This window comes from Varanus komodoensis, unplaced genomic scaffold (genome assembly GCF_004798865.1).
Source record: "Varanus komodoensis strain SLA01 unplaced genomic scaffold, ASM479886v1 scaffold37, whole genome shotgun sequence".
Classification (NCBI taxonomy): Eukaryota; Metazoa; Chordata; class Lepidosauria; order Squamata; family Varanidae; genus Varanus; species Varanus komodoensis.
In genome coordinates this window covers 9,289,462-9,303,843 of record NW_025335889.1, presented here as the reverse complement: position 1 = coordinate 9,303,843, position 14,382 = coordinate 9,289,462, and the positions used below count along the sequence as shown (strand labels likewise).

Here is a 14,382-nt window from a genome sequence, read left to right as displayed (position 1 = left end):
GCAAAAGAAGCAAGCTAACAAAACAAAACAAGATTAGCCAACCACAGGGAAGCCTCTCCAAGGTGCTGCTGGCTCCACTTGGAAAGGACCTTCTGTACCTATCAAAATGGAAATTAAGAAAGCTGGCCAGACAGCTGGCCTTTGCAGTCTCCAAGGGAAAATGATTAAAGCTGTAGCATGGCTTTTGATTGTGGCAGAGTGGCAGTGGGGAAGCCCATGCCTGCTACCTCCAAGCACTGTTCAGGCACCGTTGGGTCAGCTGGCTTTGGTGGGTTCCAGGCCTGCCTGGCAAGAGGGGATTATGCTGTTTTAGCCAGGTGAGTCCTGTCTCCACAGTGGGATGTATCTCCTGGGCTTGGATGATGCAGCAACCCCTATAATAGGCCATTGGTCTTTGTTTGCATGACATAACAGCCCATGTGTCATGCAGACCCACACTGTGGGTAGGAACATTCATCCCCACCCCGGGCCTCAGCCTCGGCAGTAAAAATTGCTGCTAAACTCAGAAGGAGCAGGGAATTCTGCAGAGGTGGCAGATGATCTCAGAAGCCTTGCTCATGCAAACACGCTGCTGCTCGGTCCCTGCAAGTTAGTGCAGCCAGGAGCTGACTAGGGCAGGGGTCCTTGCTGTTGTACAGGTTCTGAAAGCCCAGCAACAGTCCCTGGATGCATTACATACTCCATCTAGCCTAGACCTACAATGCTATCATTACCTGCATTAGCCTCACCTATGAGTGATTTCTGGTTCTGCAAGAGGGCGCAAAAGCCCGACCTCATCCCCCTAACCTTGCTTGCTTTGGTTCCTCTCTCATCAGCAGAGTTAGTGGGGCAGCGGTGGGGAGGGGGGAGTGCTTTTTTTTAAAAGAGAAAAAGCAAAAAGAAAGCTGAGATTTACTAGGTTGCTCTTTCAGAAACCCAACTTGTGTATTATCCACTTATGCAAGCTTTTCAAATAGCTTTTATTTAGGAGCATTATGGCAGTGCTGCTGCTTGATACTAGGGGATATGGATATTTTCAGAGTTTTTAATGGTTAGGATTGAATTAGTTTTAACTGATGGTTTTATATAATTTGTGAAATTTCATTTTGTAGTTGTGCATTTTGTGAGGGTTTCAGTCTTAAAAGCCAGTTTAGAAATGAATGCTTCTGTAGATCCACTTATGAGTCTAAAAACAGAGCAGAAGGATAGTTATACAAAGAACCTTTCTTTCAAAAATGGTTTTTAAGATAAATACTGATGTCATTATCAATACTGATTTTTGGTTTCTGAGATGAGTCAGTATAAACATTCTCCATAAAATATAATGCTATATTAGAGAACCAAGTTCTCTGATTAGGAACTCATATTTGAAAGCAGATTTCCTCCTGTATGCAGTTCAAATGTTCCCATTTCAGTTAGTGCAACTCAGCCCAGGAACTTGACTCCTAATAACCAGATATATAGCATCTCATCCAAATTTGTCCATGTGACATTTAATCCTCTATCCTTGCATTGCACTCAGGTTTACACCTGAAAATCTGCAGCATAGAAGACAATTGAGAGCCTTTACAAAAAAATTTTTTAACCTCCAGCTTTTTCCTGTAGTGCTTATTTGCCCTTTCTCCAGTTTACTGCTAATGCATTGAAATCTCATGTTCATGTGGTGGATTTGGCAAGAAAAGAGGACTCCACACTACAGTTCATGGGTCTCGCTGTTTAAGGTGAACCTGAGCACTGACTTTATGCAGCTGGGAAGCGCTTGTCCAGAGGATGGGACTGGAAACTAAATTGTGGCAGTGGAGAAATCCCAATCTAAATTGTTGTCTGCATTTTTCTGCAGGGCCGAAGGAACCTGTCTCTTCAGCCAATGGGAGCTGTCCAACCTTGGCCTGCAAGACCCTCCCGAACACGAAGAGCTCCAAATATAGCTTTCACAGGTGAGTCCTGAGCACAGGGCACAAGGGGAATACACTGCTCACTTATGTTCCCACTAGGAGTAACGTCCATATAACAGCAAGCCTGGTATAACTGCCATCAACTTAAGATAATGATAATAATAATAAGTTTGTTTTTTTTTTAAGGACAAGTAAAAAGGGAATATATCCAGTTTACTAAATTGCACAGTTACTAAATTGCACAGTTACTAATTTACTAAACTGCACGCTAGGCTTGCACAGTTTAGGATTAACAAAACCAGAAGAAGCTGCCAGCACTACTCCACGATGTTGATAGCCCTTTTGTTGCCAGAGGTTGGCTTCCTCTTGGGAGCTGGTCTCTCTTTCCAGGCATCTTTCTTTTTCCCTTCCCAGCAGATCAGGAGAAGAGTGTTTTATTATGTTTAAACTGGCTAGCCAATACAGTGATGCAGTGGTTAAGAGTGTCGGATTGTGGGGTGGGGGGGTCAGGCGATCCAGGCACTAGTCCCCATTCAGCTACGGAGCTCACTGGGAGACTTCGGGCCAGTCATAGACTCTCAGCTCACCTACCTCACAGAGTTGCTGTTGTGGGGATAAAAGAGGAGGAGAATTCTGTAAGCCACCTTGAGCTCCTTGGAAGGAAACAAGGTGAGCTATAAATATAATAAATATACAAAACTAAGTGAATACTACAAAGGCTATTAACATGAGACTGCTAATTATGCGTTTAGTACTGCCCATGCCCGAAGGTGATTCCAAAGTGAATTCCCTTCTCTTTCTCGCCAAGCGGAGTTTGGGTTAGGGTTAGGGTTCTTTGTCATGGCTTCTGTGCATCACACACATGGGTGCTGTCCCTGCACAGTGCCTATTTTTGGGAAGATTCTCTCAGCTATAATGGGTTTAGTGTGGTTTGTGATCGGATGGCAGGATGCCAGATGTTTAATTGCAGGATGCTTAATTGGTCTTCTCATTTCACCTGGTGTCAGACCAGTTGAAGTACATGCTATGTGCTTCCCTTTCTGACCCCACCTATTCCACAGGGTCTCCCCCTGAACAAGAGAAGTCTGGTTTTCACCAGACTCTAGGCTTATCTTGTAGTTCATTAGCCTTGGCAATTCAGCTAAGCATTTCAGCCTCACCTCATCTTGCAGTTCAGATTCAGAGAACGAGGTATCCACCTTAGAATGCTGCAATTTGGGAGCAGCAGGCCTGGTCCCTACACTGCTTGAAGTGAAGGACAAAAACCAACTGGACCATCAGGTGAATTATTCTTCACTACCTGCAATGGGACAGCATCCTCTGCTACACCTGAAAGTATCAGGCTAGCTTAGGAAGCACAGAGTGTGCTGACTTGCTCACAGCAGGGCCCAACACCTTGCTGTTGTTCCCCAGCATCTGCCACTTGAGGGCCAACCCTACCCCACTAGGGCCAGACCTGGCTGCAACAGACCAGAAAAAACTGGGGAGCTATGAAATGCTGGCAGAATATACTTCATGGCTGCATTGTGCTTGATGAATCAGAAGCTGAGCCAGACTGTCCTGTGCCATTCTTTGTCTGGGTGTCTGCCCATATCTGCGACAGCTGTCAACTATGCACCTTTCTGATCTACTCTGATCCTCAGAAAGTGTCCAACACCTGGTTGTGATGGCTCAGGTCATGTGACAGGGAGATTCACAGCTCACTACTGCATCTCAGGGTGTCCCCTGGCAGAGAAGAACCAGGGAAGAATGAAGGCTGATCTCTCAGACACAGAAAACTCTGTTCGAAAGCGGAATCTAATTGGCTTCTCTCAGCGGAAGAAATCTCGACACCACGGAAGGTAAGGAGAGAGCTGACACAATCAATATAGCCAGACAATCTTACCTAGAAATGTCATTGTTGCACACAAGTCAAGCCCTTCCCCTGTTTGTTATGGCTCCTCCAGATTATAGATTTGCTACTACACTGTATCTCAGTAGGCATTAGGGCTTTTCACATGCAGTGAGCAGCAAATTGTGGCTTTAACTAACCTACAAATTAAAGGAATACATGCAGGCTGCTTCCAGTTTCCAGCAAGAAGCTACAGATGATACAGTCATAGGTTGTTACTGTGATGTCTGAACTTGGGCACTCTATTCATGGGTCAAGCAACCCAAACTTAACCCAGGAACAAACCATGAATTAACTTGGGATTGTTTGGCTCACAAGCCAAAGTATGTGTGTTCAGATGTTACAGTAACAACCTATGTATGCAGTATTCATGGTCTGTTGTTGGAATCTGAAGGTGGATCCCCACAGTTCATATTTTAATTAACCTACAATTTGCTGTTGAACACCACTGTCTCATGCAAAACAAAGTCATTGCATCCATTAGGTTGCATCTGACATCCCATTCATCTCATTGGATCTACACTACATAGGACTAGGTTAGGGAAGTACCCATTTTCATTATACTGTTTCTCTAGCAGGTTGAGCTTGTCACAGCTGCTAATTTTATGCACTGTCTTTCTCCGCTACCACCAGCCCAGGACTAATAATTTATTTGACAGATAAAAATCCATTTTCCTAGAAAGCAGAATAGCTTGCTGCCGCATGTAAAAAACTGTTGGTTGGGGATTAACATCTGACACAGACATTAGAAAGGGGAACAGAGCAAGATCTCATGGAACAGTTTAAGAGCAACATGGTTCAGCAACCTTGCTGAAGCATAACAGGCCTGGACTGGATCAGGTAGGAGGACCCAGTGTATGTTGCCTTGAGTGCCACATGAACACATGAAATATAAAGATACTTAAAATACATACATAGATGTCAAAAATCAAAGGTAACCATACTGGCCATAAAAAATCCAAATCCGGTTTGAGCAATACTTTTATTAAGACAATTCAAAGTTTCTCCCTAAATGGCATACAGAAACATACCATGAAAGCAAAGCAGCCCATCCCAAATTCTCTTGAGCTGGTAGGGCTTATGGGAGAGTCTTCACCTCTGTTAGAGTGAAGAACCTCTGCTAGAGACCATTCAGCCCTCCTGTTAGGCTGTCCCATGTCCTCCTCAGGACACCTCAGGGGCACCTCCTCAGTTTTAGAGCCACTGATTTAATGCAGCTACAAAACAACGAACTGTTAGTGTTTTCTATACTGTTTGTAGAATCTCTGTCATTTTGGTTGGTTCATTCCTGCTTCATGTGTTTGGAGGGAGCTGCATTGTCTTTGCATAGTGGAAGAGCTACAGATTCACTACATGACAGTTTAACTCACTGCTTTACCAAGACTTCTGCTTCTGTTTTCTTTATGAGATTAAAAATAGGTCCTTTGCAAGTTTGTTTGTTTGTTTGTTTGTTTTGCCAGAATTTTTAACTCCTCTGCAGTTCTCTGTCTTTCATGACACAACCACATGATGGTGCTGCAGTATAGCTGTGATATTTACAAAATTTCACAAACCTCTCCTAGGGCTATATCACATTGTTAAGAAATAACAGCTGACTTCCTTGCTTAGGAAAAATAAAAAAGCTGATATAATTGCTGCAAAACACAGGAGGGGACCTGAATGATGATGATGTCACATAAAAGATCCCATGAGTGAGCGATCATGAGCACATAATCAATGCAATGCCTCGTGTGTGGGAGCCCCTCGTTTCCCCACCCCCCTCCCATTCCATCACATCCATATTTGATGTGACCCGAGCTCTCCATGTGAATGCCTGACAGAATCAGGAATGCCCCACAACATTTCTGATAAGAAAATTAGCAAAAACTGAAGTAGATAGAAAAACTATTAGGTGGATCCAAAATTGGCTGCTAAATCGAACACAAAGTCAATGGCACCTTCCCAAACTGGAGGGTGGTTACAAGTGGGGTGCTGCAGGGTTCATCCCTGAGCCCAGTGCTTTCCAACATCTTTATTAATGATTTAGATGAGGAAGTACAAGGAAAGATACTCAGATTTGCAGGTGATACCCTAGAAGACAGAATGAAGGTCCAGGGCAATCTTGATAAACTTGAATGCTGGGCTGAAAGCAACAAAACGAGATTCGATAAGGACAAGTTGTAAGCCATCCTGGCACATTTGAGAAGGACAGGGTAGAAATAGTGTAAATAAATAAAATAAGTGCCAAGTCCTCCACCTAGGGAAAAGAAACCAAATGCATCAATACAAGATGGGGAATACGTGGCTCAACAGAAGTGAAAAGACTTTAGAGTAATTGTGGACAACAGGCTAAACAAACAAGCTAAACAGGCTATGAGCCAACAATGTGATGCAGCCACCAAAATGGTAAAAGCTATTTTGGGATGCATTAATAGAAGTATTACTTCCAAACCATGAGAATTCATAGTTCCCCTAAACTCCTCACCAGTCAGTCCAGTCAGTTCTGCACACCAAGATTTATGAAAGATGCAGAAAAGTTAGAAAGGGTCCAGAGGAGAGCAACAAAAATGATCCCAGGTGTGGAAACACTGCCCTATGAGGAGAGACTGAGAGAACTGGGCATGTTCAGCCTTGGAAAGAGAAGACTGGGGGGGCATAATATCCCTGTATAAGTACCTCAAAGGCCGTCACAAAAAGGAAAGTCAAGATCTTTTGACACTGCAACCAGAGTGTAGGACACAGAATAATCAAGTCAAGTTGCAACAACCCAAGTTCAGGCTAGATAACAGGAGACGTTTCCTCCCTGACAGAGTGGAACCAGTTGCCTAGAGAGGTTGTGGGCTCTGCCACACTAGAGACATTCAAAAGAAACTGCACAGCTATCTGAGTGGGATGGTATAAATTGGTGACCTTACAACAGCAGGGGATTGGACCAGATGGACTTCATGGCCCCTTCCAACTCTACTGTTCTATGATTCTATGATTCTACCAGAAGTGAAAAAAATCCCTGCCTTTTGTGTGTGTTTGGCCCTTTTTTGCAGCTATTTTTGGTCTTTCCTTGCCTCCACTTGATTCCCCCCCACCTCCAAAAGTACGAACTAGGACTCAATTAATGGGGTGTACCGTAGCTCATCATCTTCTAATCAGTGCACTGTACCCTTTGAAGATAAAGCTGGTTTTATTTCTCTAGAGGGCGACCTCCAAAATACCGGAAAATCCAGCAGGAAGATTTCCAGAGTAAGTTCTTATTATCTCTGTCTTTGTTTTCATAACAAAAAGAAGGGTTTCTTCCACAAGAACAATGTTAAAAGACAGACAACAGAATTGTCAAAGGGCACATCACATGAAATAGCTCTGGTTTAGAATGAGGGATGACACCTAAGACAGATTTTAAATTGGATGTTCACTTGGACTAGTAGTTTTGTTAAAATATGGTTTGATGTTTCATGCATAAGTTATACTGCTTGGGATTAATTCAGCATTTTGCCAGCAACTAGCATCTTTCTAATGTGTCATGTGGGAAGAATTAAGAAGCTGTTTCTCTGCAAAGTGCAGATGCTGTTGAGATGTTTCTATAATGGGACTGGGCAACCAAATTTCAAAAGTGCTGTATCACTTATCAGCTTAGACCCCTGAAAAAAACAATCTCTCCTTCCCCTGCTGAAAGGGAAAGGGAATGGGAGTATGTAAGCAAAAGTGAAAGAAAGCGAGTGAGCTGGTTTGCATGTAATAACAGTCATGAGTATGGACTAGCTATAGTTTGTTACTGAATCATGGGCTGCCACTGATTCATGGATCCTTGCTCTATGGTTTAACTGTGGGTCATTCACCACCACCACCACAACAAAATAGAGTTTACAGCTTAACAACAAATTATGGTTGACTTTGTGGATTGTTCATAGTTAACAACCCATAGTTAACTCAAAGTCCTGGGATCACATAACAACAATCCACAATTCAACAAAGCTTTGTTAATGAAGCTGTGGTTTGTTTTGACATGTGAGCCAGGTCAGAGTGAGATGGGCACCCACTTTTGGCTCTGTTGGCCTTCTCTCCATGGTGTGTAGCCCCTTAACCATTACCCCTGAGGAAGCACAATTCTTATTGGGAATTTTTTTCCCATACCTCATCTAGATTCTGGCTAAACTCAGATTCTTTCACTTGGTTATCAGCAATCCACTAAAGCAGGGACAGATGGCATGCTGTCTGGGGGTTGCATCCAGGCTTTATGACAATCTTGTAACCTCAGTGTCTCCCACCAAATTTGTCACAGTGGCAGCAACAGAAAACACTACAATTTTGCTGGAGAACAAGTTGCAAGGGAAGCACATGCCTTTGGAAGAGAATCTGCTTCAGAAATGCAATTGTGCTTCCTCTTTTTTTCAGCAAAAAGTGTTGCTTTTTTTGCCGCTACCGCTGTGGTCATTTCACCAACAAAATCACTGCAGGAACAGCAGTATGGTCCCCTGTGGGTTTCAAGGGGAGGTGCAATCCTCTAATCTCCAGAAGTTGGCTAAATTTGTTCCTCCAGCACTGCCCTCAGAACCTCATGCTGAAAATGACCTGATGGCTGAGTGAATTCACTTCCAGCCCTTACTTGGTCATCTGAGGGTCAAACTGGAAGAGGCAATATCACTTTGGGTTCTGCAGAAATTATCAAAAGTGATGCAGGGGCAATGGCGGGGCTGGTGGGGAGCTGAACCACTCCTGTGATTTGTCAGCCAGCCTGATTTTTAACACAAAGATTTGCCATATTTTCTACTTTAACTCTGAATCTCTTCCTGACTTCGCACATAATCCAGATGTCATTGCCACAGGCCCTGGAAGAGAAGGTCTCTTGCATCATACTTTAACCTGATGTGATGTTTTGAATGTCATTGCTAGCCATTTCTCCGGACAATATGCACCAGTCTCTCTTCATGTCAGCCTTGTCAGCACACCCAGACCGTTCCCTGTCCCTCTGCTGGGAACAGCACTGTAAGCTCCTGCCAGGAGTAGCTGGAATCACAGCATCTACTGTTGCCAAATGGACCACGGATGAGGTAAGATGGCATGAAAGATAGGCATAGGCAAAGGAATTTGATTCTGGGTTGGTGAAGACACAGCCATGCTTGTGGGGCACTTCTATGCCCCACAATGTCCAAACAATTCTAGGCACATGCAACTGGACTGGGAGACGATTACACATCTTTTCACTTGCCCACACGAGGGCTTTGGAGATACCCAGCTCACACTACTTCTGCTGACCTCTCTTTGGAGGAAGAGGCCATGAAGGTGCAAATGAAATACAGGTTGCATGGTATTTGAGAAGTTTTGGAGCAATTTGGAACCTGGTTTGTCTAAGAATTATTTGCATGTCATACTCTGTTACCAGAGCCAGTTTCTATCAGCCCTTCCCTTGTTCAGCTGTGCTTTCTAAAATATCAAGGATACAGAGACTTCTAACATCATACAATTTTAGTGCTGCAAGTGATTTTTGAGATCGCCTCTAATCTGGCTTGCAAGATCCCTCACACTTCAAGTATCCTGAGCAGTCTAATTCATATTCCAGCACTTTTGAATATGTATTTGAAGGACAAAACGACTTGGGGAAAATATGGGAGAGTTGCTTGCCTTCCAGTTCTACCCTGTAAATTACTACCTTTTCAAACTGTTGTGTTTTTTTTCTCCCACAATCAGTCTAAAGCCTTAATTAAAGATGACTGGGAGGAAAAATTGCTGGAAAGTAGAAGTTAAGCATCCTTCCTAACTCCAGAATGTCCTCTTGCAAAACTATCTATCTTTACTCTGCCTTTTAAGAAAAAGTAAACAAAGTAGCTTACACAAATTCATGAAAATGCACAGCAAGATAAAATAACAAAAAGTGAAGAGAACAAGTTAAACCAAACAGAACTTTAAAGCAGCAGTACAGTAGGCTATTTAAATAATGAAAAGGTTTAGCAAATGGGGTTGAGAAGCTTCAGCTGGTCCAGGATAGGGCAGCTAGACTGTTGATTGGATCCAGTTCCACAGAGCATGTAATTCCCTTGTTACCACAGCTTTACTGGCTACTGACCTGTTTCTGGGCACAATTCCAACTGGTTAGAACATCTGAAGCCTTATATGACTAGGGGTTCATCTATTTGAAAGACCTGCCTAGGTTTTGAGAGCTTTTTGGGAAGCCCTTTCCTTGGACCCACCACCATTGGAGACAAATAATAGGAGGATGCAAGAGAAGAGTTTCTTGATGGCAGCTCCCAGCCTCTGTAAGCTCCTGCCAAAGGAAGCAAGGCTGCCCTTCTCCTTGTCCTTCTGGCATGCAAATATGTTTTTACCCAGGCACTTAGCATTGCAGCTGGGTTGCTATGGAAGGAGGGTTTACTTGGTGGTTGAGATTGCTTCTTATTGAAGTGTGTTAATTGTGCTTTTAGTCTCCTTTTATGTGTGAATTGTATTTCTGCTTTTCTTTGAGTTTTATTATTTTTAGCTGCCTCAAGTGCCATTTTGACAAAGCCCAGCATATACATTTAATAAATGAGTACTGAGCAAATGAACTTGAAAGTGAGAATGAGTGTATGTATGTGTGTATGTGAAAGGAGGGAGCTGTTTCTTTCTCTCCTCATCTCTCTCAATTATTTCCTGTATGCATTTTTTTCCAAAGGTCTTTAGCTTTGTACAGACATTGACGGGTTGTGAGGATCAAGCAAAACTCTTCAAAGATGAGGTAACAAAATGGGCTACAGTCTCACAGAACTGTGAAATTCCTGTAGTGTGTGGAGTGGGATAGCGGATTTGTTGGGAATGCCATACTAACACACACTTGGGGAACTGCTGTTCCCCCGAACGTATTGCAGTGCAACTCTCATCACTCCTAACGAGCATGGCCAGTAGTCAAGGATGCTGGGAATTAATGCCAAGCAACATCTGAAGGGTCACAGGTTGCCCATTCCTGTGCTAACAGAATTACTGAAGTTGGCTAATGGATTTTCACTCTGTGTGGTACCTTGTTTTGTATTTTGTGTACTATTGGATTTCTGTCCCACTCTTTTCTCTCCAAAGAACTCAAGACAGCTTACATGACCTCCCTGCTCCCATTTTTTTTCTCGCAGCAACCCTATGAAGCAAGTTAGGTTGAGAGCATCCACTGGCCCAAGGTCACCCAGGAAGGGCCAAGCAGAATGCTCAGCTAATTGCCTTACATATTAGAGTGTAAGCATGCCCAGCCCCAATTTGAATTCAGACCTTGGTGATTTAGGAGGCAAGCCCTTTCGTTTCCTCCTTCCCATTTTCATGCTAAAATGGTACTCCCCTACAGCATTCCAGCAAAGTATCTTTTTTAAACCCCTACCCTAACAAGGGTTGGATGGAATTTGAGCTTGAAAATAGGGAAGGGGAGCTTAAATATCCCCTCCAGAATCATGTTCTTTCTGTTCTGGGTCCCCTAAAACGGAAGCCAGAGAAGAATGATATGTTGTACCCAACATAATTTAAAATATCCAACATTGATGAAGTACATTCCGTGCTTTCATTTGCTATCATAAATGTGGTCCTTTATGGTAGTATTATATGAGTTGAAATCAGAGTCTAGATCTGTTGGCCTGGCTGAAAGCTACACAGCTTTCTGCAAAGCTAGGCAGTCCTCTGACTTTTGGCAACAAACAGGTCCTAGTTTTGTCCCACAGCATATGGGAGAAGTAGTGGGACAGCAGAGCTGACAGGAATTACCTAGTCTTGTAGAGCTAGAAATCAAAAGATGTAGGAAATGGGGAACAATGTGTTGTGTGTGTGTGTGTGTGTGTGTGAGAGAGAGAGAGAGAGAGAGAGAGAGCGCGCGCGCGCGAGCGCCTTCTTTCAGCATGAGGGCTGAAATTCCTTTTGGAGAAGTTCTTGGGGAGAGATGCATGACAGGGTGGCAGGTGAAAAGGCAAGCTTTTTGAATGGGGTAAAAACTATGCAAAAGCTGGACATCTACCAAAGGATCAGCAGTTAAGGGAAAGGAGATAAGGCCAGAGGAAAAAGTTACAGCTTTCCGGAGAATCAGACCAGAGCTTCTGCTCTGGGCTCTACATGCTTTTTAAATTATACGACTAGCTAAATGGCAGAAAGAGGTTGAACACAATGTAATTGTGGTAGAGCATTAAAGACACCATTACTGGGTTAACACTTGGTTCATGGCATGGGATCAGCAGTTATTTAGAAGCATTATGTATAGGGCGTACCAGGTTTTTAAATGCTGAAACTGCTCATTGGTGGTGTTCTCAAAGGTGTCCATTTGACTTTTGGTTCATTTGGGTTGACTACAAAAAACCCTTACTGACTGCTGTTCTTGGGAAGTTAGGAAGTGCAGCCTACAGCCATAGCCTCACACACCATGTTTCTCTGCAGAGCCAGTGTAGCAGAACTGCAGTGCTTTGCCAAACAACTGTTTGCTGCAGAGGGGACTTCTTCAAGGATGCAGGGGACCCAGGGGGGCTGCCAAATCTCCCCTGGTGTTGTCCACCTCTGCTTTATCCAAATGTGCCCCTTCCAAGCTTTGGGAGCTGGGCATGTACACTACACAGCTCATTAGTTGAATACGTAGCTGTTAGAAATGAAGGCTCCTGGGAAGACCAGATGCTGGGAAGGTTCTGGGGAAGGCCAGATGATGGGAAGTGATGCATTGTTGTAAGAACTATATTTTTTACTGAGATAAGCACTGGGCACAGAAAGAGAGCTTGCTTCATGAGTGAGGATATCTGCACATGCATGACAGAGAAAAACAGGCATCTTGAACACCTCTCTTTTCCCACAGATGATCGATGGCGAAGCATTCCTTCTGCTGACTCAGGCTGACATTGTGAAGATCATGAGCGTCAAACTTGGCCCAGCACTAAAAATCTACAATGCCATCCTCATGTTCAAAAATGCTGATGACACCTTAAAGTGAACCATCTTGGGCAATGTTTGACTTTCCTTCACATGGAAGCAGCCAAACTCTCTTGCCTGTCTGTCTCAGCAGAGTGGAGACCTTCCTGACTGCAACTTGCTCTCTCTCTTTGAGTCTTCGTCTTTGTTTACATGCCAAATCCATCTCCTGTCTGTCTTCCTCTCTTTTTCCTGCCAGCCCCCATCATGTTCAACAGTGGAGCTCCAGCAACCACCTGCCCGCAAATCCTGCCAAGTTCTTCTCCTGGTAGTTTTAAAGGCACATGACATAAGTTTGATAGTGGATTCAGCTTGCCTTAGTGTTAACCCCTCCAACTCTTGACAGCCTGGGTTCTTACATTATAAAGTGTGCCTAGATTTACATGATTATAGAAAAGGAAGACATCTATATACCAATTGCCAGTATATGCAGTTACCCAACTTCAGATGGTATCATGTATGTGCAAGCAATTCTGAACTCTGATGTCAGGGCAAAGGTCAGTCTCAACCGATGGGATCAGGCCATAAACTTCACAGCAGGGGCAGATTATCTGTTTCCAGGGACTTGCTTCAAGATAAGGCTACTGGACTAAATGCATTGTAGACATAACTCCTCCTAACAGTTCTGGATTCATTGCTGCTATGGAAAAATGAAGAATATTTTTTGGTGCTCACAATTTGTAGACTTGTAATATTGCCATGTCAGTCATGGAGGATGTGAGGAACACAGCACACTATGGAATATTGTTCCTTCTGTTTAACTTCTGTTGGTTCAGCCCTTCAGGTTTTCATGGAGTACTTTTGGACACCAAGAGTGCTTAACTTCACAGAAAGCATGAGAATTAAACTACCAACATCAGTACTTTATATGAAGTAAAAGCATTCTTCTCAACCATTGGAGTAATAACAAATGCCAGGAAGAGCTAGCTAATGCCATCCCATCCTGATGGTCTATCAGGGACTGTACCGTACGGAATGGTGGTGGTAGAGGGTGGAAGATTCTGCGCAGCACAGCAACACTCTGTTCCTTTGTTCTGATTTCATCACCTCTGCACCATCCAACCATACTTAGCTCAGTGTGTGCCAACTGTTTACATACAGCTACCTGACAATGTCCCTTGAATATGTAGTTTAGAAACTGTTCACTTTTAGGACTGGTGGTGATCTCTTTCCATGTGAATTCAATATATGATGAAAACCTAGGCTTTCAAGTCAATGTGAGCACTGCTGCTGACTATGTAGGGTTTTCCCTATGCTCCCCTGGTGCTGGGTCACTTGGTGATTAAGTGTTCTCAGGCAGCAGTTCTTGAATACTATTAAAAGACGGGAAGTTTCCTGTTAATGTATGTGATGACTTTATTTTGGGAATGGAGGTATTGGAGCCATATGAGTTTTCCATCTCAGATGCCAAAATATTATGGGATGGTTCTGTTGAGTTGGGCACTCATTTCTAATGTCTAGATTTTTTCCTGGATCTTTTCCACTCGGTTCTCCTTCAGTCTTTAATATGTAAGGCCTTTATGTAATAAGGCCTTTTCATCAAAGACAAAATTCCATGGCCAAACATGGTCCTGGGTTTCTTAGACCTAAATGCAACCCTCTAGTCATGTATTGCATATTGTATCCAGTATATGGAATTTCTCAGTCTGTGAAGGCAAGGGATAGCATTTCTTAACCATGCATACGCCAGCGACATGTCTCATAGTAACGTGGCATGTGAAGTCCACTTTTTAACATTTGGGTGAATTCATGCAA

General features: G+C 43.4%; 1 protein-coding gene across 1 annotated transcript in view; it reads left to right on the top strand.

The window, feature by feature from the left end:
* L3MBTL1 (L3MBTL histone methyl-lysine binding protein 1) overlaps positions 1–12,865 on the top strand; it is a 32,963-nt gene extending 20,098 nt beyond the window's left edge. Inside the window, exons 16-21 of the mRNA XM_044440273.1 lie at positions 1,820–1,916; positions 3,518–3,715; positions 6,935–6,981; positions 8,629–8,786; positions 10,385–10,447; positions 12,515–12,865. Of these exons, the coding sequence (XP_044296208.1) occupies positions 1,820–1,916; positions 3,518–3,715; positions 6,935–6,981; positions 8,629–8,786; positions 10,385–10,447; positions 12,515–12,649 (698 nt within the window). The 3' untranslated portion in view covers positions 12,650–12,865. The remainder of the gene's footprint in view (positions 1–1,819; positions 1,917–3,517; positions 3,716–6,934; positions 6,982–8,628; positions 8,787–10,384; positions 10,448–12,514) is intronic.
* Positions 12,866–14,382: the final 1,517 nt, after the last annotated feature.